Below are 25,171 nucleotides of genomic sequence, written 5' to 3' on the forward strand. Positions count from 1 at the left end.
GGCCAATATTTTAATATATTTTACTGTGTTATATTTATTGGGTGACAGCTGCACAGGACAAATTACATCCAGCACCAAATAGAATGAAACGATGGAGAGAATACTGGAAAAAACCACCTGGTTCAGGCGGAAAGCAGAAACAATCCTCAGATGAAACGAAGAGCCCGATCGTCATGGAAGATAAGAAACTGTGGTTTACAAGACAAAGCCCCCAACTCAGAGCCGAGACAATGGCCATAAGAAAAAAACACATTTCCACGTGATGAAACGAAGGTCCATGGACTCCAATGGCTCAAAGGGATCCTGCTTGAGAGCAGATAGGATCAAGGCCAAATCCCAAGGCGCCACTGGTGGCTGAAACGGAGGGTGCACCCGCAACACCCACTGCAAAAAAGTCCAAACCTCTGGCAGGAGGGATAGACATCGTTGAAAATAGATGGATAAGAGCTGAAATCTGTACCTTCAGTGATTGAAGACGTAAGCCGGCCTCCAAAACACCCTGAAGATCAGCCTAGGAAGGCGGAACTGGGATGTAGGCACTTCGCGCCACTCACACCACAAGATGTAGGTCTTCCAGACCCTGTGGAAGTTGCGCGAGAGCATGGCCCCTATCACTGAAGAGGAAAACCCCTTAGCCTTTAAGAGCTCGGTTTCAATAACCAGGCCGTCAAATCCAATGGAGGAAGGTCCTCGTGACAGTACGGCCCCTGCAGAAGAAGATCTGGTCGCAGTGGAAGACGCCACCCGGGACCTGAGGCCAGTTTGAGGACTGTGGCGAACCACAACCTGCGTGGCCAGTTTGGAGCCATTGGGATCACTGGAACCTATTGCTCCTTAACCCGCCGGCGTACCCGCGAGAACATGGGAATCAGAGAAATGAAGGCCAGACGGAAGTTCCAGGGAACTGTCATGGCATCCACTGGGTCCAATGGGTATCAGGATTTCGCACAAAATCGAGAAACCTTGCAATTGTGCCGAGACGCCATCAGGTCCACTTCCGGGAGTTCCCACTTGTGGACCAACAGCTGGAAGACTTCTGGGTGGAGAGACCAGTCAGTCTCCAATTTTCCACCCCCGGAATGAACACCGCAGATCATGCCGAGACAAACATCTCCGCCCAAGCGAGAATGCGACTTGCCAACCGCGTTTTTGGTGCCGCCTTGGTGGTTTACACATCGCTGTGGCGTTGCCTGATTGAATCCTCACTGGCCAGCCGGCCAGGAGGGACTGGGTTCCCAACAGAGCCAGATAGATGGCCCGGACTTCCAGCACATTAATTGGCAGAACAGTCTCCGATGACGACCAAAGACCTTGAAGACAAAGGTTCGACGTCACTGCTCCCCAACCGCTGAGACATGCGTCTGTAGTCACAATGACCCAGTTGTGATTGACCAAGGACCGACCCTGGAGTAGGTGATCGGAAATCAGTCACCATTGAAGGGATTGACGAGTGCTGTTTGACAGAACCAGAAACAGAGGAGAGGTCATCCGAGCGACCCGTCCAATTTCAGAGAATCTCCCTTTTGAGAGTTCGTGAGTGGAAGTGGGCGTACTGGATGGTCTCGAAGGTAGAGACCATCGTCCCCATTAACCTCATGTACAGCCGGATGGATGGGTAAGGCACTGATAGCACTTTCCTGACTAAATCATGGAGGACCCAGGATTTGGGCTCGGGTAGGAAGACTCTCTGGAGCGACGTATTGAAGATCACCCCCAAAAACATCAAGCGCTGGCAAGGCGCGAGGTGAGACTTCTTGAAGTTCAGTCCAAGCCGTGATACTGAAACAGCTGTATCTTGCGAATCCAGATGGGCCTGCAACTGGGAAGCTGAATCTGCTTTCACTAGCAAATAGTCTAAATAGGGCACGGCCATGATCCCTTCCGGATGCAGCAGACTCGCCATAGCCGCCATGGTCTTTGTGAAGACACGTGGGGCTGTTGCAAGGCTGAAAAGGCAGGGCCTGGAACTGGTAATGTGCCTATCCGACTGTGAACCTAAGATAATGGTGCCCTGCCCAAATCTGAACGTGGAGGTACGCATCTCTGACGTCGAGTGCGGCCAAAAACTCGTTTGCCGGCATTCCCTGGATCACCCACAGTCTGGTGTTCAAGGTATGGTTAACTTACTATCCGGTGTCTTCCACGCCTCCTCGACGAGATCAGAGAGGCCCGAGGAATCCGGAAAGCAAACGACCCTCTTACGCCTACGCTTGAACGGTCCTACTGCAGCTGGGACACCCAGGTCTAGGCAGTCCAGAGACTGTCATACTGCCGCAATGAGGTCCTCCACATCGTGATTTAATAGGGGTTCTGGACCTTCTGCTTCGGGAGGAACTTCCTCATCTGGGAGTTCCCCCTCCTCCTCCTGCTCGGAAATGTCTAACGGGCCCCTGGAGGAAGGAAGACGCTTATGCGCAGTTCGGAGCCTAGGATCTTCAAAGAAGCGTTCCATACAGGAGGAAACCTTCTCGAAACCCGCCGCAGTGCGCTCCATGGTACTAAACCAAGGTGGATCCTGCCCTGGCTGGGCAACCACCGCGGCTGCTGGAGGCGACGGCAAGACAGGGACTGGTGCTGCTGTTTGAGCCTGTTCTTCCCTCTGACGTCCCATGAGCCTCACCAAGTCAGAGAGCGACCGACCCATAGCCTGGGCCCACGCTGGTTCGTCGCGGAGACCAACTGTCCACAAGGCAATCTGACATGGCATTGATCGCACGTAAAAAATATCGCCATCGTAGGGGCTTGGACTTTGGCGGGCTTAGACTTGTCTGTCATATTGGCCCCGTCTGCACTACCCTGCGAAGGCAGGTAGACCCAAAAAAATATTCCTTGCTCCACAGGCACTTAAACTAAACTAAGTCATGGGGTTGCAGAGGGGAGGAGCTTGGGTGTAAAATTTACAGAGTTAGTGCCAGCTCCTCGCATTCCCACCTACAACCCATGGTCCAGTGCCCCCCAGCATTGAGGAAAGAGAAATACAGTATGTGACCCACCACACAGAATATAACAGACTATGAGGCTGCACCCTGACAACACCTGTATTAGGGCTCAGAGAAAAAAGACACAAGGAACGTAAAATGGCTGACAGAAGAAAATGAAACTCAGACAGACAGCACTAGCATAAAGTCACATACAATGCAGAAATAAATAACACCTGCACAAATAGCACTACTTAATCAACTACACAGACTTAGCGTCTGGTAGGATATAGTGCTACATACACTGACCACACACTGAGGAGAGGTATGTAGGGGGACCCAGGCTCTGCGCTCCGCAGAGAACTGTGACCTTGCCAGGGAGAAAATGGCCGCCAGATATTCAGGAAGAGGCGTTCCTGTGGGAGGAGAGCTGCACTAGCTGAGCCAGACCACAGTGGAAGGCGCGCCGTTGCAGAGGGGAGGAGCCGGCTGTAAACAGGGAAGGCAGACTCCCCTGCACGGTTATTAACCCGAGGCGCTGGAAGGACATTGGTTCCCAAGCACCGCGACCTGCATGTCCCCAGGCAGTCGTACAGTGGAAGCGCAGGTGTTGATATAGCCTGGCTCCACCACCATCATCCCCAGGACTGTCCCCAGAGACCCGGGGGGAAAGGACCGCGCAAGTGGTGATCCGGGCTTACCTACCCCGTACATCTGGCTGCAGTCCTGGGAGCACCCAGGGTCTGGCTAGCAGAGGCCCGGCTCCCGCCGCGATCCCCGGATCAGGACCGGCGTCAGCAGAGTGACGGAGCGACAGCGCGGACTTCCCCTGGACTGTCCACGCTGTCCTTCTACAGAAGAGATTTTCATAAATTAAAAAAATCTTCAGGGGCTGTTTGAACAGCCCCCCTGCGTTCAGTAACCCGACTCCGGCCGGGCACCCAATGAAACTGAGGTGCCTCTGGCCCGGGGGCGAGGTATAGGAGAGAAACCCAGTGCATCCTGGGAAGAAAAATTAACTGCGTGGTGCCTGGATGACTCCCATCAGCACCTATACCCCAAGGTCACCCTGTGGACCTCTATGGACCCTGAAGTAGAAACTAAATTTTTATCCCAATATGGTAAAACACATTTCACAATCAGGATTTGCTGATTAAAGCGAAATAGGTCTCTAGGAGAAGAGGGATCTCTTAGCTTGTTGGATGTGGTTAGGGATCTCTTGGCTTGCTGGATGTGGTTAGGGATCTCTTAGCTTGCTGGATGTGGTTATTGCTTTGAGGACTTGTGTTCAGAAGATGGAATGTCCGGCCTCCAAGCTGTCCATTGCAAGGTGGAATACTTTGGTCATATGTCAGGCTTACAATAGAACAGGGAAGGCCGTCTCTACAAATCTGAAGATACATTCTACCAGATCAGCGCGTTCCTTCTGGGTGACGTGGCACATGCCTCAACAGAGTGGTCACCTTTTCTTACATTCATTAGGTTCTACAGGTTTCAGGTGTTTGTCATAGAGGGAGCTTTTCATCCACTACACTTAGGGATGGGAAGTAAAGGAGAAGGAAGAGCTATAGGGAAGGAGGGATGGGAAATAAAGGAGAAGGAAGAGCTATGAGTAATGAGGGATGGGAAGTAAAGGAGAAGGAAGAGCTATAGGGAAGGAGGGATGGGAAGTAAAGGAGAAGGAAGAGCTATAGGGAAGGAGGGATGGGAAATAAAGGAGAAGGAAGAGCTATGAGTAATGAGGGATGGGAAGTAAAGGAGAAGGAAGAGCTATAGGGAAGGAGGGATGGGAAGTAAAGGAGAAGGAAGAGCTATAGGGAAGGAGGGATGGGAAATAAAGGAGAAGGAAGAGCTATGAGTAATGAGGGATGGGAAGTAAAGGAGAAGGAAGAGCTATAGGGAAGGAGGGATGGGAAGTAAAGGAGAAGGAAGAGCTAAAGGGAAGAAGGGATGGGAAGTAAAGGAGAAGGAAAAGCTAAAGGGAAGGAGGGATGGGAAATACAGGAGAAGAAGAGGTATAGGGAAGGAGGGATGGGAAATACAGGAGAAGAAGAGGTATAGGGAAGGAGGGATGGGAAATAAAGGAGAAGGAAGAGCTATAGGGAAGGAGGGATGGAAAATAAAGGAGAAGGAAGAGCTATAGGGAAGGAGGGATGGAAAATAAAGGAGAAGGAAGAGCTATAGGGAAGGAGGGATGGAAAATAAAGGAGAAGGAAGAGCTATAGGGAAGGAGGGATGGAAAATAAAGGAGAAGGAAGAGCTATAGGGAAGGAGGGATGGAAAATAAAGGAGAAGGAAGAGCTATAGGGAAGGAGGGATGGAAAATAAAGGAGAAGGAAGAACTATAGGGAAGGAGGGATGGAAAATAAAGGAGAAGGAAGAACTATAGGGAAGGAGGGATGGGAAGTAAAGGAGAAGGAAGAGCTATAGGGAAGGAGGGATGGGAAGTAAAGGAGAAGGAAGAGCTATAGGGAAGAAGGGATGGGAAGTAAAGGAGTAGGAAAAGCTATAGGGAAGGAGGGATGGGAAATACAGGAGAAGAAGAGGTATAGGGAAGGAGGGATGGGAAATAAAGGAGAAGGAAGAGCTATAGGGAAGGAGGGATGGAAAATAAAGGAGAAGGAAGAGCTATAGGGAAGGAGGGATGGGAAGTAAAGGCGAAGGAAGAGCTAGATGGAATGTGGAGTAAAGGAGAAGGAAGAGCTATGAGGAGCGAGGGATGGGAAGTAAAGGAGAAGGAAGAGCTATAGGGAAGGAGGGATGGGAAGTAAAGGAGAAGGAAGAGCTATAGGGAAGGAGGGATGGGAAGTAAAGGAGAAGGAAGAGCTATAGGGAAGGAGGGATGGGAAGTAAAGGAGAAGGAAGAGCTATAGGGAAGAAGGGATGGGAAGTAAAGGAGTAGGAAAAGCTATAGGGAAGGAGGGATGGGAAATACAGGAGAAGGAAGAGGTATAGGGAAGGAGGGATGGGAAATAAAGGAGAAGGAAGAGCTATAGGGAAGGAGGGATGGGAAGTAAAGGAGAAGGAAGAGCTATAGGGAAGGAGGGATGGGAAGTAAAGGAGAAGGAAAAGCTATAGGGAAGGAGGGATGGGAAGTAAAGGAGAAGGAAGAGCTATAGGGAAGAAGGGATGGGAAGTAAAGGAGTAGGAAAAGCTATAGGGAAGGAGGGATGGGAAATACAGGAGAAGGAAGAGGTATAGGGAAGGAGGGATGGGAAATAAAGGAGAAGGAAGAGCTATAGGGAAGAAGGGAAGGGAAGTAAAGGAGAAGGAAGAGCTATAGGGAAGAAGGGATGGGAAGTAAAGGAGAAGGAAAAGCTAAAGGGAAGGAGGGATGGGAAAAACAGGAGAAGAGCTATAGGGAAGGAGGGATGGGAAATAAAGGAGAAGGAAGAGCTATAGGGAAGGAGGGATGGGAAGTGAAGGCGAAGGAAGAGCTAGATGGAATGTGGAGTAAAGGAGAAGGAAGAGCTATGAGGAGCGAGGGATGGGAAATAAAGGAGAAGGAAGAGCTATAGGGAAGGAGGGATGGGAAGTAAAGTAGAAGGAAGAGCTATAGGGAATGAGGGATGGGAAGTAAAGGAGAAGGAAAAGCTATAGGGAAGGAGGGATGGGAAATAAAGAAGGAAGAGCTATAGGGAAAGAGGGATGGGAAATAAAGGAGAAGGAAGAGCTATAGGGAAGGAGGGATGGGAAATAAAGGAGAAGGAAGAGCTATAAGGAAGGAGGGATGGGAAGTAAAGTAGAAGGAAGAGCTATAGGGAATGAGGGATGGGAAGTAAAGGAGAAGGAAAAGCTATAGGGAAGGAGGGATGGGAAATAAAGGAGAAGGAAGAGCTACAGGGAAAGAGGGATGGGAAATAAAGAAGGAAGAGCTATAGGGAAGGAGGGATGGGAAGTAATGGAGAAGGAAGAGCTATAGGGAAGGAGGGATGGGAAGTAAAGGAGAAGGAAAAGCTATAGGGAAGGAGGGATGGGAAATAAAGAAGGAAGAGCTATAGGGAAGGAGGGATGGAAAATAAAGGAGAAGGAAGAGCTATAGGGAAGGAGGGATGGGAAGTAAAGGCGAAGGAAGAGCTAGATGGAATGTGGAGTAAAGGAGAAGGAAGAGCTATGAGGAGCGAGGGATGGGAAATAAAGGAGAAGGAAGAGCTATAGGGAAGGAGGGATGGGAAGTAAAGTAGAAGGAAGAGCTATAGGGAATGAGGAATGGGAAGTAAAGGAGAAGGAAAAGCTATAGGGAAGGAGGGATGGGAAAAACAGGAGAAGGAAGAGCTATAGGGAAGAAGGGATGGGAAGTAAAGGAGAAGGAAAAGCTAAAGGGAAGGAGGGATGGGAAATACAGGAGAAGAAGAGGTATAGGGAAGGAGGGATGGGAAATAAAGGAGAAGGAAGAGCTAGATGGAATGTGGAGTAAAGGAGAAGGAAGAGCTATGAGGAGCGAGGGATGGGAAGTAAAGGAGAAGGAAGAGCTATAGGGAAGGAGGGATGGGAAGTAAAGGAGAAGGAAGAGCTATAGGGAAGGAGGGATGGGAAGTAAAGGAGAAGGAAGAGCTATAGGGAAGGAGGGATGGGAAGTAAAGGAGAAGGAAAAGCTATAGGGAAGGAGGGATGGGAAGTAAAGGAGAAGGAAGAGCTATAGGGAAGAAGGGATGGGAAGTAAAGGAGTAGGAAAAGCTATAGGGAAGGAGGGATGGGAAATACAGGAGAAGGAAGAGGTATAGGGAAGGAGGGATGGGAAATAAAGGAGAAGGAAGAGCTATAGGGAAGAAGGGAAGGGAAGTAAAGGAGAAGGAAGAGCTATAGGGAAGAAGGGATGGGAAGTAAAGGAGAAGGAAAAGCTAAAGGGAAGGAGGGATGGGAAAAACAGGATAAGAGCTATAGGGAAGGAGGGATGGGAAATAAAGGAGAAGGAAGAGCTATAGGGAAGGAGGGATGGGAAGTAAAGGCGAAGGAAGAGCTAGATGGAATGTGGAGTAAAGGAGAAGGAAGAGCTATGAGGAGCGAGGGATGGGAAATAAAGGAGAAGGAAGAGCTATAGGGAAGGAGGGATGGGAAGTAAAGTAGAAGGAAGAGCTATAGGGAATGAGGGATGGGAAGTAAAGGAGAAGGAAAAGCTATAGGGAAGGAGGGATGGGAAATAAAGAAGGAAGAGCTATAGGGAAAGAGGGATGGGAAATAAAGGAGAAGGAAGAGCTATAGGGAAGGAGGGATGGGAAATAAAGGAGAAGGAAGAGCTATAAGGAAGGAGGGATGGGAAGTAAAGTAGAAGGAAGAGCTATAGGGAATGAGGGATGGGAAGTAAAGGAGAAGGAAAAGCTATAGGGAAGGAGGGATGGGAAATAAAGGAGAAGGAAGAGCTACAGGGAAAGAGGGATGGGAAATAAAGAAGGAAGAGCTATAGGGAAGGAGGGATGGGAAGTAATGGAGAAGGAAGAGCTATAGGGAAGGAGGGATGGGAAGTAAAGGAGAAGGAAAAGCTATAGGGAAGGAGGGATGGGAAATAAAGAAGGAAGAGCTATAGGGAAGGAGGGATGGAAAATAAAGGAGAAGGAAGAGCTATAGGGAAGGAGGGATGGGAAGTAAAGGCGAAGGAAGAGCTAGATGGAATGTGGAGTAAAGGAGAAGGAAGAGCTATGAGGAGCGAGGGATGGGAAATAAAGGAGAAGGAAGAGCTATAGGGAAGGAGGGATGGGAAGTAAAGTAGAAGGAAGAGCTATAGGGAATGAGGGATGGGAAGTAAAGGAGAAGGAAAAGCTATAGGGAAGGAGGGATGGGAAAAACAGGAGAAGGAAGAGCTATAGGGAAGAAGGGATGGGAAGTAAAGGAGAAGGAAAAGCTAAAGGGAAGGAGGGATGGGAAATACAGGAGAAGAAGAGGTATAGGGAAGGAGGGATGGGAAATAAAGGAGAAGGAAGAGCTAGATGGAATGTGGAGTAAAGGAGAAGGAAGAGCTATGAGGAGCGAGGGATGGGAAGTAAAGGAGAAGGAAGAGCTATAGGGAAGGAGGGATGGGAAGTAAAGGAGAAGGAAGAGCTATAGGGAAGGAGGGATGGGAAGTAAAGGAGAAGGAAGAGCTATAGGGAAGGAGGGATGGGAAGTAAAGGAGAAGGAAGAGCTATAGGGAAGAAGGGATGGGAAGTAAAGGAGTAGGAAGAGCTATAGGGAAGGAGGGATGGGAAGTAAAGGAGAAGGAAGAGCTATAGGGAAGGAGGGATGGGAAATACAGGAGAAGGAAGAGGTATAGGGAAGGAGGGATGGGAAATAAAGGAGAAGGAAGAGCTATAGGGAAGGAGGGATGGGAAGTAAAGGAGAAGGAAGAGCTATAGGGAAGGAGGGATGGGAAGTAAAGGAGAAGGAAAAGCTATAGGGAAGGAGGGATGGGAAGTAAATGAGAAGGAAGAGCTATAGGGAAGAAGGGATGGGAAGTAAAGGAGTAGGAAAAGCTATAGGGAAGGAGGGATGGGAAATACAGGAGAAGGAAGAGGTATAGGGAAGGAGGGATGGGAAATAAAGGAGAAGGAAGAGCTATAGGGAAGAAGGGAAGGGAAGTAAAGGAGAAGGAAGAGCTATAGGGAAGAAGGGATGGGAAAAACAGGAGAAGAAGAGGTATAGGGAAGGAGGGATGGGAAATAAAGGAGAAGGAAGAGCTACAGGGAAGGAGGGATGGAAAATAAAGGAGAAGGAAGAGCTATAGGGAAGGAGGGATGGGAAGTAAAGGCGAAGGAAGAGCTAGATGGAATGTGGAGTAAAGGAGAAGGAAGAGCTATGAGGAGCGAGGGATGGGAAATAAAGGAGAAGGAAGAGCTATAGGGAAGGAGGGATGGGAAGTAAAGTAGAAGGAAGAGCTATAGGGAATGAGGGATGGGAAGTAAAGGAGAAGGAAAAGCTATAGGGAAGGAGGGATGGGAAAAACAGGAGAAGAAGAGGTATAGGGAAGGAGGGAAGGAGGGATGGGAAATAAAGGAGAAGGAAGAGCTACAGGGAAGGAGGGATGGAAAATAAAGGAGAAGGAAGAGCTATAGGGAAGGAGGGATGGGAAGTAAAGGCGAAGGAAGAGCTAGATGGAATGTGGAGTAAAGGAGAAGGAAGAGCTATGAGGAGCGAGGGATGGGAAATAAAGGAGAAGGAAGAGCTATAGGGAAGGAGGGATGGGAAGTAAAGTAGAAGGAAGAGCTACAGGGAAAGAGGGATGGGAAATAAAGAAGGAAGAGCTATAGGGAAGGAGGGATGGGAAGTAAAGGAGAAGGAAGAGCTATAGGGAATGAGGGATGGGAAGTAAAGGAGAAGGAAGAGCTATAGGGAAGGAGGGATGGGAAGTAAAGTAGAAGGAAGAGCTATAGGGAATGAGGGATGGGAAGTAAAGGAGAAGGAAGAGCTATAGGGAAGGAGGGATGGGAAGTAAAGGAGAAGGAAGAGCTATAGGGAAGAAGGGATGGGAAGTAAAGGAGTAGGAAAAGCTATAGGGAAGGAGGGATGGAAATACAGGAGAAGGAAGAGCTATAGGGAAGAAGGGATGGGAAGTAAAGGAGTAGGAAAAGCTATAGGGAAGGAGGGATGGGAAATACAGGAGAAGGAAGAGGTATAGGGAAGGAGGGATGGGAAATAAAGGAGAAGGAAGAGCTATAGGGAAGGAGGGATGGGAAGTAAAGGAGAAGGAAGAGCTATAGGGAAGGAGGGATGGGAAGTAAAGGAGAAGGAAAAGCTATAGGGAAGGAGGGATGGGAAGTAAAGGAGAAGGAAGAGCTATAGGGAAGAAGGGATGGGAAGTAAAGGAGTAGGAAAAGCTATAGGGAAAGAGGGATGGGAAATACAGGAGAAGGAAGAGGTATAGGGAAGGAGGGATGGGAAATAAAGGAGAAGGAAGAGCTATAGGGAAGAAGGGAAGGGAAGTAAAGGAGAAGGAAGAGCTATAGGGAAGAAGGGATGGGAAGTAAAGGAGAAGGAAAAGCTAAAGGGAAGGAGGGATGGGAAAAACAGGAGAAGAAGAGGTATAGGGAAGGAGGGATGGGAAATAAAGGAGAAGGAAGAGCTATAGGGAAGGAGGGATGGAAAATAAAGGAGAAGGAAGAGCTATAGGGAAGGAGGGATGGGAAGTAAAGGCGAAGGAAGAGCTAGATGGAATGTGGAGTAAAGGAGAAGGAAGAGCTATGAGGAGCGAGGGATGGGAAATAAAGGAGAAGGAAGAGCTATAGGGAAGGAGGGATGGGAAGTAAAGTAGAAGGAAGAGCTATAGGGAATGAGGGATGGGAAGTAAAGGAGAAGGAAAAGCTATAGGGAAGGAGGGATGGGAAATAAAGAAGGAAGAGCTATAGGGAAAGAGGGATGGGAAATAAAGGAGAAGGAAGAGCTATAGGGAAGGAGGGATGGGAAATAAAGGAGAAGGAAGAGCTATAAGGAAGGAGGGATGGGAAGTAAAGTAGAAGGAAGAGCTATAGGGAATGAGGGATGGGAAATAAAGGAGAAGGAAGAGCTACAGGGAAAGAGGGATGGGAAATAAAGAAGGAAGAGCTATAGGGAAGGAGGGATGGGAAGTAAAGTTGAAGGAAGAGCTATAGGGAATGAGGGATGGGAAGTAAAGTAGAAGGAAGAGCTATAGGGAATGAGGGATGGGAAGTAAAGGAGAAGGAAAAGCTATAGGGAAGGAGGGATGGGAAGTAAAGGAGAAGGAAGAGCTATAAGGAAGGAGGGATGGGAAGTAAAGTAGAAGGAAGAGCTATAAGGAATGAGGGATGGGAAGTAAAGGAGAAGGAAGAGCTATAGGGAATGAGGGATGGGAAGTAAAGTAGAAGGAAGAGCTATAGGGAATGAGGGATGGGAAGTAAAGGAGAAGGAAAAGCTATAGGGAAGGAGGGATGGGAAGTAAAGGAGAAGGAAGAGCTATAGGGAAAGAGGGATGGGAAATAAAGGAGAAGGAAGAGCTATAGGGAAGGAGGGATGGGAAGTAAAGGAGAAGGAAGAGCTATAGGGAAGGAGGGATGGGAAGTAAAGGAGAAGGAAGAGCTATAGGGAAAGAGGGATGGGAAATAAAGGAGAAGGAAGAGCTATAGGGAAGGAGGGATGGGAAGTAAAGTAGAAGGAAGAGCTATAGGGATTGAGGGATGGGAAGTAAAGGAGAAGGAAGAGCTATAGGGAAGGAGGGATGGGAAGTAAAGGAGAAGGAAAAGCTATAGGGAAGGAGGGATGGGAAATAAAGAAGGAAGAGCTATAGGGAAGGAGGGATGGGAAGTAAAGGAGAAGGAAGAGCTATAGGGAAGAAGGGATGGGAAGTAAAGGAGAAGGAAAAGCTATAGGGAAGGAGGGATGGGAAATATAGGAGAAGGAAGAGCTATAGGGAACGAGAAATGGGAAATAAAGAAGGAAGAGCTAGATGGAAGGAGGGATGGGAAGCAAAGTAGAAGGAAGAGCTAGATGGAATGAGGAATGGGAAGTAAAGGAGAAAGAAGAGCTAGATGGAATGAGGAATGGGAAGTAAAGGAGAAGGAAGAGCTATGAGGAGCGAGGGATGGGAAGTAAAGGCGAAGGAAGAGCTAGATGGAATGTGGAGTAAAGGAGAAGGAAGAGCTATGAGGAGCGAGGGATGGGAAGTAGAGGAGAAGGAAGAGCTATAGGGAAGGAGGGATGGGAAGTAAAGGAGAAGGAAGAGCTATAGGGAAGGAGGGATGGGAAGTAAAGGAGAAGGAAGAGCTATGAGGAGCGAGGGATGGGAAGTAAAGGCGAAGGAAGAGCTAGATGCAATGTGGAGTAAAGGAGAAGGAAGAGCTATGAGGAGCGAGGGATGGGAAGTAGAGGAGAAGGAAGAGCTATAGGGAAGGAGGGATGGGAAGTAAAGGAGAAGGAAGAGCTATAGGGAAGGAGGGATGGGAAGTAAAGGAGAAGGAAGAGCTATAGGGAAGGAGGGATGGGAAGTAAAGGAGAAGGAAGAGCTATAGGGAAGGAGGGATGGGAAGTAAAGGAGAAGGAAGAGCTAGATGGAATGAGGAATGGAAAGTAAAGGAGTAGGAAGAGCTAGATGGAATGAGGAATGGGGAGTAAAGGAGAAGGAAGAGCTAGATGGAATGAGGAATGGAAAGTAAAGGAGTAGGAAGAGCTAGATGGAATGAGGAATGGGGAGTAAAGGAGAAGGAAGAGCTAGATGGAATGGGGAGTAAAGGAGAAGGAAAAGCTATGAGGAGCGAGGGATGGGAAGTAAAGGAGAAGGAAGAGCTATAAGGAATGAGGAATGTGAAGTAAAGGAGAAGGAAGAGCTAGATGGAATGAGGAATGGGAAGGAGAAGGAAAAGCTTGATGGAATGGGAAGTAAAGGAGAAGGAAGAGCTATATGGAATGAGGGATGGAAAGTAAAGGAGAAGGAAGAACTATGGAGGAATGAGGGAAGTCTATGTGGGGGAATTACATGGTAACAACGATGCTATTTGATATGAATCTTGTTTAGCCGATGTCAGACCACTTGTACATTACCTTCTTTTTCAGTCTTTTCTTGTCTGCTTTCTCCTTCTCTTTCTCCTCTTCTTCAATAAGTTTTTTAGCATTCCTGTCGGCTTCCTGCATCGTGCACATAAAGAGACAGGTTACAGACACAGCTGAATGTTTATCCCATTTTGTAGTCCTGCTAACCAGCTACTGCCTAAAGCAAATCTATCCTAAAACAGGAAAAATCAAGTTGTCACGTATTAATGCCACTTTTTTCTGAACACATTCTTCCCAACATCAAATAACCCCTAGCACGTTTATTCCCACTCCCATCTCACACCGAACTAGTTAGTCTAATAGTGTCAATCTCTCCTTAGTGCCATCCTCCACCCAAATATATCCATTACCCACCAAATCTCAACAATCAGAACTACCTTCAACAGCCATGTCCACATTAGACGTGTTGCTCGCCTAACTTCTGCGTGTTCATTTGAGCTAATCTCGTAAACCGAGCAGTCACAATTTTAGTGAAGCAAGTCACAAAAAAAAAAAAATCTTTTGCCATGTTGCTGTATAGGAGCTGATCAAGTGCTGAAACAGCAAGAGAGCATCTGAAACGGAGCTAATCAGAGATAGCAATGTGCCCTGTTGCTTATCAGCAGACCAGAGAGGGGAGGGAATCAGGGACTGAGCAGGGTCACATCTGAGGCAGACAGAGAATGAGTCTCCAACTAACCCATGAAGATGCCCTAATGCAGACACAGTAGTTGGGAAGGAGCCAGGGGAGGAACAGCTATCAGGAATTTAATAAAACCAAACATACATTAGGACACCACTGAATGACTTTTATTCAATGGTGGCAAACATTGGACCGCCACCATCAAATGGTAATCCCTACGCTCAACCTGCAGGCGGACTCCAGCCACCACTCCTCCACCGTGAAGTGCTCCCTCTCCAGCGTGATGTTCCCGCTCAGCCACAGTCCCTCAAGAACAGGAGGCACCTACCATGGAAGTCAGCGCTGTTCTCGGACAGAGGCACCACGGCGAGGAAGCTCCATAGGAAGCCCAGGAAATACAGTGTACATTGTGCAAAGAGGACATTACATATCGCTAAGTTTGGAAGCTGGGGAGGGGTGCACATGGAGGCTACGAAAATATGCACAGGTGCCCCAGCCCAGGGGACATGCCACTGATAACGCTTATGGTAGCTGCAATACAAAGCTCTCATGCATGATCCTCCTATGTTCACTATCAGTCCGTGCATCCCAGGGAGTAGATATGTTCACTAACAGTTCATGTGCAACAGTGAAAAGACGTGTTCACTATCAGTCCATGTACCCCAGTGAGTAGACGTGTTCACTATCAGTCCATGTACCTCAGTGAGTAGACGTGTTCACCATCAGTCCATGTACCTCAGTGAGTAGACGTGTTCACTATCAGTATATGCACAACAGTAAGTATATGGGTTCACTATCAGTCCATGCACAACAGTAAGTAGACTGGTGTACACTATCAGTGTACACCAGTGAGTAGAGGTGTTCACTAACAGTTCATGTACAATAGTGAGTAGAGTTCTCCAGTACATACACATGGGTACACATTAAAGTCATTGTGGGGTAGATGTATGAACCTCTGGGAAGTAATACAATGAGAGATATGGTAAGGACTTACCTTTGTTATCTCTCTTTCTTCGAAGTCCATAGGGTCCACTGGGAGACCTTGGGGTATAGGTGATGGCAAAGTCCTCTAATACCCCGTCCCAGAACCAGAGGCACCTCAGTTCATAGTAAGCCAAAGGCCGGAGGAGGATAAGAGAGAGAAGAAAGTCTGGAACACTCAAGAATCACATTCTCACATAGGAGACGGAAAACCGGTGACCAGTAACACAGCCCATATGAAGTCAGGTGCGTTAGGGCGGGTGTCCTGTGGTTTTCGGAGAGAGATAAAGGTTAAGTTCTTACCATATCTCATTTTGTTCTTCTTCAGGGTCCATAGGGTCCACAGGGAGACCTTGGGGATGTCCCAAAGCAGTCCTTTTAAGATGGGGAAGCTCCCGAGCTGAAAGGAGAATCCGCCGCCCAAAGGAAGCATTCTGAGAGGCAAAGGTATCTAATGCATTATACCTCAGAAAGGTCTGGAAAGAAGACCAAGTGGCCGCCTTACAAAAGGTGAACAGCCGAGGTGCCACGGCGAGCTGCCCACGAGGGACCCACAGAGAGTAGAATGAGCAGTCACAGAAGGTGGAAAAGGTAGGCCCTCGAGTGTAAGCCTCACAGATAGTCATACAAAGCCATCTAGCTAATGTTTGTTTATTGGCTGGCCATCCCTTCTTGTGAAATCCGTATAGGACAAACAAGGAGTGTGACTTCCGAAGGGAACTGGTACGGTCTATATAAATCCAGAGGGCCCATACCACATCCAATGAGAACTCACCTCCCGAGAGGTCTGGAGAATTAAAGGCCGGTACAATAAATTCCTCATTAATGTGAAAACTAGAAACCACCTTAGGAAGGAACCCAGGGAGAGTCCAAAGCACAGCCCTGTCCAGGTGAAATATAAGAAATGGGGAGTGACAGAAAAGTGCCCCAAGTCTGACACGCTTCGGGCGGAAGCTATAGCCAGAAGAAAAAACAGTCTCTGCTCTCAGCCATTTGAGATCCACTAAGTCTAGGTGTTCAAATGGAGGGCCCTAAGGACAAGAGCCAAATCCCAAGAAGCCAAAAGGAGGGACAAAGTGAGGCTGAATCCAGAAGACGCCCTGGAGGAAAGTGCGGACATGCATCTTCAGTGAGGCAATGCAGAGACCGAGATCCAAACCTGCCTGCAGAAAAGCCCAAACTCTGGATATCCCAAACACCTGGGTATCGTAACCCCTGGGATGACACCACTGAAAGTAGGTTTGCCACACGCTGTGGTACACCTTGGCAGAGGTTGGTTTACGCACTCTGAGCATGGTGTTAACCACAGAGCCGGAAAAACCTTTGGACCTTAGGAGGGATGTCTCAAGAGCCACGCCAAGACAGACAGCCCAGGTCCGGCTAGAGGCAAGGACCTTGAGACAATAGGTCCGGACGTTGAGGCAACAGCAACGGAGTGTCGATAGACTCACTCTGAAGATCTGAGTACCAGTGACATCTGGGCCACACTGGAGCCACCAGCAGGACAGTGCCTCCTACTTGTTTGAACTTCCGAATTACTCGAGGATGAAGGGAGACTGGAGGGAACGGGTACGCAAATTAGAAGGTCCACTGTACCGACAAAGCGTCTACCAAGTTCGCCCCGGCATCTCTTGTTCTGGACGCGTACACTGGCAGTTTGTGATTGTGTCGGGAGGCCATGAGGTTCACGTCCGGAAGGCCCCACTTGTCCTCTAGGAGCTGAAACACCTCTTGGTGAAGAGACCATTCACCTGGATGCACGTCATGATGGCTGAGGAAGTCCGTTTCCCAATTGAGAACTCCTGGAATGAACACTGCCGATATGGCTGGGAGATGACCTTCCGCCCATGTCAGAATGCGTGACACCTCTGTCATTTCCACCTGACTTAAGAGTTCCTCCTTGATGATTGATGTAAGCCACAGTTGTGGCGTTGTCGGACTGAACTAGCATGGGCTTTCTGTGAAGAGTCTGGCTTGCTGTAGGGCCCTGAAGAAGATCAGTTCCAATATGGTGATTGGCAGGGCAGAAACCTCTGCTGACCACTGCCCCTGAAATGAGTGTGGACCAGTCACTGCGCCCCAACCCCCGGAGACTAGCGTCAGTCATCAGGACCACCCAATCCGGAAACCAAAATGGGCGCCCCTTGGTGAGGTGACACGTCTGCAACCACCAAGCAAGTTTGTGCATTTGTCCGATGGGGTAATCCGTCCCACCTGGAGAGGATCAATTTCTGCAGAGGCCGGGAATAAAACTGGGCATATTCCACCATGTCGAATGTTGATACCATAGATCCCAGTAACTGCATTGCTGAGTGGATTGACACTCGGCGACTGTGGAGGCAGCTGCTCACTCGCCTCTGCAATGTGGAGATCTTTTCTGAGGTCAGAAAGATCCTTTGCCGTTGTGAATCCAACAGAGCTCCCAGATGGAGCATCCTCTGGGATGAGTCAAGGAGGACTTTGTCCAATTGATCAACCACCCATGAGCCTGAAGCACCAAAATAGTGAGCTGTAGATGGTGGTGAAGTACCTTTGGAGACCCTGCCAACAGTAAAAGGTCATCCAGGTAACAGGTGGGCACCCTGCAGCCACAGATTGCCTGCCATAACTTTGGTAAACACCCAAGGTGCAGTAGAGAGACCAAACGGCAGAGCCCGAAACTGGAAGTTTTGTTGCAGTACCCTGGGGAGAGGAAGCAATCGGAATATGCAGGTATGCATCCTGAATATCCAGCGACACCATAAAATCCCCAGGTTCCATAGCCAGTATAATTTAGCGGAGGGTTTCCATCCTGAACTGAGGTACCCTGAGGAATTTGTTCAGGGACTTGAGATTGAGGACAGGCCGATAGGATCCGTTCGGTTTCTGAACCAGAAAGAGATTGGAGAGGTTCCTCTCTGAAGTAATGGAACAGGTACTATGACACCTGCTTGAAGCAAGGATTGTACGGCCTTCTGGATTTGTAAGGTCTCATCTTTGTCTGACCCAGGTGCCTGCTTCTTGGGCTTGGCAGTCTCTTTGGTGGCAAACCCCTAGGCTTACCTTGGGGCCGATTGGACCAAAAGGATGAAGTCCGAAACTCTGAGGAAGTAGATGCCGAAGGCAGTCCAGCAGACTTAGCCGCTGCTAGCTTATCCACAATCTTGTCCAGGTCCGGCCCAAACAACGATTTTACCATTATAAGGCAAACCCACAACCTTTCTTAAAGCCCGCGTCCGCTCTCCAAGAGTGCAGCCACGAGGAGCAGCGAGATGAAACCGCAGCAGCCAAAATCCTGGAAGTTAAGAGGCTGACATCCAAAGCAGCCTCATTAATATAGGTAGCTGAATCACAGAGGTTGCCCACCAGATTCACCTGATCTCTGGTAGCCTCTGAAGAAAAGGACTCCTCTAGGGGAGTCTGACCAGAACTCCATAGCCTTGGCCACCCCGGATATAGCCATGGCCTGCCTGGAAGCTGCCCCTGAAGAAGAATACATTGATTTTAAACAAACCTCCACCGTCCTATCAGTAATATCTTTACAGGTATAGTATAGCTTTTAATTAAGCGCGTCACATGAGTATCCACCACCGGTGGTGTTTCCCATTTGGTACAATGGGCCTGATTCAGACCCACTCGCGAGCGGCTGTCCGCTCGCAAGTGGGTCGATGGTGTGCACTGAGCATGCGCACAACGGAGGGAGCTCCGTCGTGCGCATGCGCCAGACGCGACGAGCGAAGGACTTTCCTTCGCTCGTTGTGTCTGATCAAAGGGGGCGTGCTGTCGATGTTGATTGACAGCATGCCCCCTTTGGTGGGCATGCCTCCCAGACGGGTTCGTTCCCAAGGGAACGCCTACCGTCAGAAGCCGGCCCACTGACATCACTAGTGATAGAGCCAAAATCACTCCAGGCCTTGCGGTTGAGAAACTCAACCGCAGGCTCCGGCTCGCAGCGGCGATGGTCAAGACCATCGCAGCCATCAACCTGCACGCTCGTATAGGCTGTGGGTGGTGACCCACAGCTATACGAGCGTCCAGGAGGATGCTCCATAAATACGGAGGACGGCCCTCATTCAGAGCGTGCGCTCTGCTCAGAGCGTCCGGCTCTGAATGAGGGCCAATGTTCCTCAGGAAAGGGATATGCATAAGCCAGGCGTCTGAGGCTGGTAACGCTTCCCAGGCGATTTCCAAGCCACTTCCATGCGTTCTACCAGCTGATCCGATAAAGGAGATACCACAGAAGTAACCTTTATTTCCTTGAACAGAGCATGTCTGGACCAAGGAGCTGGTGGTTCGTCCTCCTCTATGACTACGGTCGAATGGGCAGCACGTATCAGAGCAGGAATATTGATCTTAGACTTAGGAGCTCATTCAGACCCAGTCGCTCGCTTGCCAAAAGGGGCTGGATATTCAAATGAAGTGTGCACTGTGTCGCGTAAGGACGCCCGCTATGTTTTAGAGAGCTACGGCCAAATGCGCTTGCAAGTGTCTAAAGACGCCCCCTTGCCACTCGCAACAAACGTCATCTCCGGGAAATGTAGGATTAATCGGGACCATCGTGAGCCATCGGAGCAGCCGTTGGGGTTGCCTTAACCCGCCGCAAGCTGAAATACATCAATCCACCCCCCCCCCCCCCCCCGTTCACAAGCACCTTCCCCTGTTACCACCGAGAAACGACACGATCGGTCACTGAAAGCAGCGACCGGATAGTGGCTTACGAGCAACCAAAATCAGATCGTAACGAATGGCTTGCACACACGCGCTGCGAATTATACGCATGCGCAGATGGGCGAAAATTGCTCAGAGCGAGCGGGTCTGAATCAGGTCCTTAGTCTCCGCCTCTCACAGAGAGGGCTCAGAGTCAGAGACATCTAGAATCTTCCCGTCATCAGATGTCATGTCATCATGTAGTGTAGACTGAGATGGCGGCTTAGGCCTTTTAGCCGATCTAAGGGGTGTATCCCCCTGCAGCATAGCCTGGAGGGCAGTAGAGGTGTCCGCCAGGGTCTGCACCATAGTAGAGAATGTATTTACCCATGGAGGCGGCACAGATGGAACCTGCATGGGTGAGACCTGTTGAGGCAGGCCCTGTGAGGGCAAAACAGACTGCTGTGGGAACCCCATCGGGGGAAACATAGGAGGTACTGCCAAATGCCCCGCAATGGCCGACAATGCCTGAGCAAAGCACGTCCAAGGAGGCTCCTGCGAGGTGGCTGAGACCATAGAGGGGCCTGGAGGACTATAACACCTCACACATAGGCCCTCCTGCACCAAGTCTCCTGCCGCACATGACTTACAGGACAGCAGGGCGGGAGCAGGATTGTGCCCATCACTACCAGACATACTGTAGAGAAGAGAGTGCACGCTGTATGTGACACCACACAGATACTATATAAATGGGAGGTATAACACACACCCTGACAACACTTGTGCTGTAAGGGCTCAGAGGAAAAGGAAAGGCAGAGTAATATGGCTGACAGGATGAGAAAGACAGAGAGCGCTAGCTTAGTCACATACAATGCAGAAAACACCTGCACAATGGCACTACAAGTCACCTACACAGACTCAGTGTCTGCTAGGCTATAGTGATACATACGCTGACCAGGAGGTGAGGTGAGGTATGTAGGGGGACCCGGACTCCGCACATCCAGAGAGATCTGCGACTAGCCAGGGAAATAAAATGGCCGCCAGAGACCATAGGCTGCCTCAGCCCAGCCAGAACGCAGTGGAAAGGCGCGCTGAGCAGAGGGGAGGAGCCGGCTGTGAACAGGGAAAGCTGCCTCCCCTGGCCGGCAATTAACCCCCGGGACACTGGTATACGCGCCAGCTTAAGTCCCAGGTGGTCTAGTGGAAGCGCATGGTATCTGAGCCTGGCTCCACCTGCCGACATCTCCGAGCCGTCCCCAAGACCTGGAGGAAAAGGACTGCGCAAAGCGGATCACTGCAAGCAGAGCAGTGACCCGCCGCTTACCTGTTCCCCGTGACGTCCGGATGCAGTCCAGGGAGTCCCGCAGGGTCTTTAGACTAGCGCAGAACCCGGAGTACCGCCGAGATCCCCGGATCAGTACCGGCATCGTGACTGTCTGATACTGTCCGCTCTGAAGAGAAGCTTGTGAAAAACTTCAGGGGCTGGAACAGCCCCGCTGCCGTACAGTGATCCGATTCCGTCCGGGCCCCCAACGAAACTGAGGTGCCTCTGGCCTGGGGGCGGGGTATAGAGGGAGGCCCAGTGCATCCTGGGAGAAAAGTTATAACTGCGTGGTGCCCGGATAACTTTGCCATCACCTATACCCCAAGGTCTCCCTGTGGACCCTGAAGAAGAAAGTGGAGAGTAATAAACTAACAACCAATCAGCTCCTGTCATTTTTCACACACAACCTGTGACCTGACAGTTAGGAGCTGAGTGGCTGGAAGTTTATCACTCTTCACATTATAGATCTTCATATATACATCTGCCCCAATACTGTGAGGTACCAACAAAACGTGCGGCTGCGCAGGTGACGCCATTACAGGAAATCTCGCTTGTCGTCTATTCACATCTTTATTGGGTGCAGACTAACAAGCAAATCTCATGTTCTCAAACGCAATCCAGGTACCCCGTCGTGTGCGCGTTCTCTCGGCCCAGGTACCCCCTGGTGTGCGCGTTCTCTCGGCCCAGGTACCCCCTGGTGTGCGCGTTCTCTCGGCCCAGGTACCCCGTGGTGTACACGAGACCAGCGTGTGTACATAATGTGACTCTGCACTCACCTCTTTACTTATATAGGTTTCTGTCGGTAAGGTGTAATTCTGGGAGTAGAGAAAAGATGGTCGAAAACCACAATATGTCCCCTGATAGGAGCCCCCATTCCAGCTTCTATCATCATCGTAATCATCACCATCATTATAATAATAATATTCATCCAGATAACCGTCATCCGAATCTACAAGAGGGAAAAATACACTTACACTGTGCCCACTGCAGGGTGAGACAGAGGGGAGCTACGAGGCATAGCTCTCCCCCTCCCCCTGCAGGGTGAGACAGACAGGAGGGAGCTATGTGACATGGAGCTGCCCCTCCCATTACAGGGTGACACATATGCTCACCCATAATTTCATTCAAGTTTCTGATTTCGGATCATTATGAAAATCCCAGATAGGTCACATAGAATCTACAGAGAATGACACGAGTATTAGTGGCAGTAATAGGTCAAGGAGAGGTTTACAAAGGTGGGCTAAGGAGCAGGGGGTGTAAAGGAAAGGTACCGGGGGTAATACAGGAGAGGAGGAGGGGGTGTACAGGAAGGGTACCGGGGGTAATACAGGAGAGGAGGAGGGGCTGTAAAGGAAGGGTACCGGGGGTAATACAGGAGAGGAGGAGGGGGTGTAAAGGAAGGGTACCGGGGGTAATACAGGAGAGGAGGAGAGGTGTGTACAGGAAGGGTACCGGGGGTAATACAGGAGAGGAGGAGAGGTGTGTACAGGAAGGGTACCGGGGGTAATACAGGAGAGGAGGAGAGGTGTATACAGGAAGAGTACCGGGGGTAATACAGGAGAGGAGGAGAGGTGTATACAGGAAGAGTACCGGGGGTAACACAGGAGAGGAGGACAGGTGTGTACAGGAAGAGTACCGGGGGTAACACAGGAGAGGAGGAGGGGGTGTACAGGAAGGGTACCGAGGGTAATAAAGGAGAGGAGGGGGTGTACAGGGATTATACAGGAGGGGGCAGGAGAGGAGGAGGGGTGTGTACAGGGATTCCACAGGAGGGGACAGGAGAGGAGGAGGGGTGTGTACAGGGATTCCACAGGAGGGGACAGGAGAGGAGGAGGGGTGTGTACAGGGATTCTACAGGAGGGGACAGGAGAGGAGGAGGGGTGTGTACAGGGATTCTACAGGAGGGGACAGGAGAGGAGGAGGGGTGTGTACAGGGATTCTACAGGAGGGGACAGGAGAGGAGGAGGGGTGTGTACAGGGATTATACAGGAGGGGACAGGAGAGGAGGACGGGTGTGTACAGGAAGAGTACAGGGATTATACAGGAGGGGTGTGTACAGGGACTATACAGGAGGGGGCAGGAGAGGAGGAGGGGTGTGTAAAGGAAGGGTACAGGGATTATACAGGAGGGGAGAGGAGGAGGGGTGTGTACAGGGATTATATAGGAGGGGACAGGAGAGGAGGAGGGGTGTGTACAGGGATTATATAGGAGGGGACAGGAGAGGAGGAGGGGTGTGTACAGGGATTATACAGGAGGGGACAGGAGAGGAGGAGGGGTGTGTACAGGAAGGGTACAGGGATTATACAGGAGGGGACAGGAGAGGAAAAGGGGTGTGTACAGGAAGGGTACAGGGATTCTACAGGAGGGTACAGGAGAGGAGGAGGGGTGTGTACAGGAAGGGTACAGGGATTCTACAGGAGGGGACAGGAGAGGAGGAGGGGTGTGTACAGGGATTCTACAGGAGGGGACAGGAGAGGAGGGGTGTGTAAAGGAAGGGTACAGGGATTATACACAGGCGACAGGAGTGGAGGAGGGGGTGTACAGGAAGGGTACAGTGATTATACAGGAGGGGACAGGAGAGGAAAAAGGGGTGTGTACAGGAAGGGTACAGGGATTAAACAGGAGGGGACAGGAGAGGAGGAGGGGTGTGTACAGGGACTCTACAGGAGGGGACAGGAGAGGAGGAGGGGTGTGTACAGGGATTATACAGGAGGGAACAAAAGAGGAGGAGGGGTGTGTAAAGGAAGGGTACAGGGATTATACAGGAGGGGACAGGAGAGGAGGAGGAAGGGTACAGGGATTATATAGGAGGGGACAGGAGAGGAGGAGGAGTGTGTACAGGGATTCTACAGGAGGGGACAGGAGAGGAGGAGGGGTGTGTACAGGGATTCTACAGGAGGGAACAAAAGAGGAGGAGGGGTGTGTACAGGAAGGGTACAGGGATTATACAGGAGGGGACAGGAGAGGAGGGGTGTGTACAGGAAGGGTACAGGGATTATACAGGAGGGGACAGGAGAGGAGGAGGGGTGTGTACAGGGATTATACAGGAGGGAACAAAAGAGGAGGAGGGGTGTGTACAGGAAGGGTACAGGGATTATACAGGAGGGGACAGGAGAGGAGGAGGGGTGTATACAGGAAGGGTACAGGGATTATACAGGAGGGGACAGGAGAGGAGGAGGGGGGTGCACAGGGAGTAATACAGGAGGAGGGGGGAATACAGGGAGTAGTACAGGAGGAGGGAGGGTGTACAGGGGGTAATACAGGAGGAGGGGAGTGTACAGGGGGTAATACAGGAGAGGAGGGGGGTGTACAGGGGATAATACAGGAAAGGAGGGGGTGTACAGGGGGTAATACAGGAGGAGGGGGTAATACAGGAGGCGGAGGGGGTGTACAGGGGGTAATACAGGAGAGGAGGGGGGGTGTACAGGGGGTAATACAGGAGGAGGTGGGGTGTACAGGGGGTAATACAGGAGGAGGTGGGGTGTACAGGGGGTAATACAGGAGGAGGTGGAAGTACAGGGGGTAATACAAGAGAGGAGGGGGTAATACAGGAGGAGGGGGGTGTACAGGGGGTAATACAGGAGGAGGGGGTAATACAGGAGAGGGGGGGTGTACAGGGAGTAATACAGGAGAGGGGGGTGTACAGGGGGTAATACAGGAGAGGAGGGGGGTGTACAGGGGGTAATACAGGAGGAGGGGGGGTTGTACAGGGGTTAATACAGGAGAGGAGGGGGTAGTACAGGAGGTAATACAGGAGAGGAGGGGGGGGGTGTACAGGAGAGGAGGGGGGGTGTACAGGAGAGGAGGGGGGGTGTACAGGAGAGGAGGGGGGGTGTACAGGGGTAATGCAGGAGAGGAGGGGGGTGTACAGGGGTAATACAGGAGAGGAGGGGGATGTACAGGGGGTAATACAGGAGAAGGGGGGGTGTACAGGGGGTAATACAGGAGAGGAGGGGGTAATACAGGAGGTAATACAGGGGGGTGTACAGGGGTAATACAGGAGAGGAGGGGGGTGTACAGGGGTAATACAGGAGAGGAGGGGGTAGTATAGGAGGGTGTACAGGGGTAATACAGGAGAGGAGGGGGACAGGAGAGGAGGAGGGGTGTGTACAGGAAGAGTACATGGATTGTACAGGAGGGGACGAGGGGGTGTACAGAAAGGGTACAGGGATTATACAGGAGGGGACAGGAGAGGAGGAGGGGTGTGTACAGGGATTGTACAGGAGGGGA

The 25,171-nt window shown here is 50.3% G+C and overlaps 1 protein-coding gene across 1 annotated transcript in view; it reads right to left on the bottom strand.

Moving 5' to 3' along the window:
• Window positions 1-22,138, bottom strand: part of LOC148443327 (uncharacterized) — a gene marked incomplete at its 3' end in the record, with an annotated part of 106,984 nt that extends 84,846 nt beyond the window's left edge. The window contains exons 1-3 of the mRNA XM_088462974.1: window positions 22,054-22,138; window positions 21,718-21,890; window positions 13,380-13,463 (exon numbers count right to left, since the gene is read on the bottom strand). Of these exons, the coding sequence (XP_088319100.1) occupies window positions 13,380-13,463; window positions 21,718-21,890; window positions 22,054-22,057 (261 nt within the window). The remainder of the gene's footprint in view (window positions 1-13,379; window positions 13,464-21,717; window positions 21,891-22,053) is intronic.
• Window positions 22,139-25,171: the final 3,033 nt, after the last annotated feature.

Source organism: Taudactylus pleione, unplaced genomic scaffold, assembly GCF_031769625.1.
Source record: "Taudactylus pleione unplaced genomic scaffold, aTauple2 ptg001300l, whole genome shotgun sequence".
NCBI lineage: Eukaryota > Metazoa > Chordata > Amphibia > Anura > Myobatrachidae > Taudactylus > Taudactylus pleione.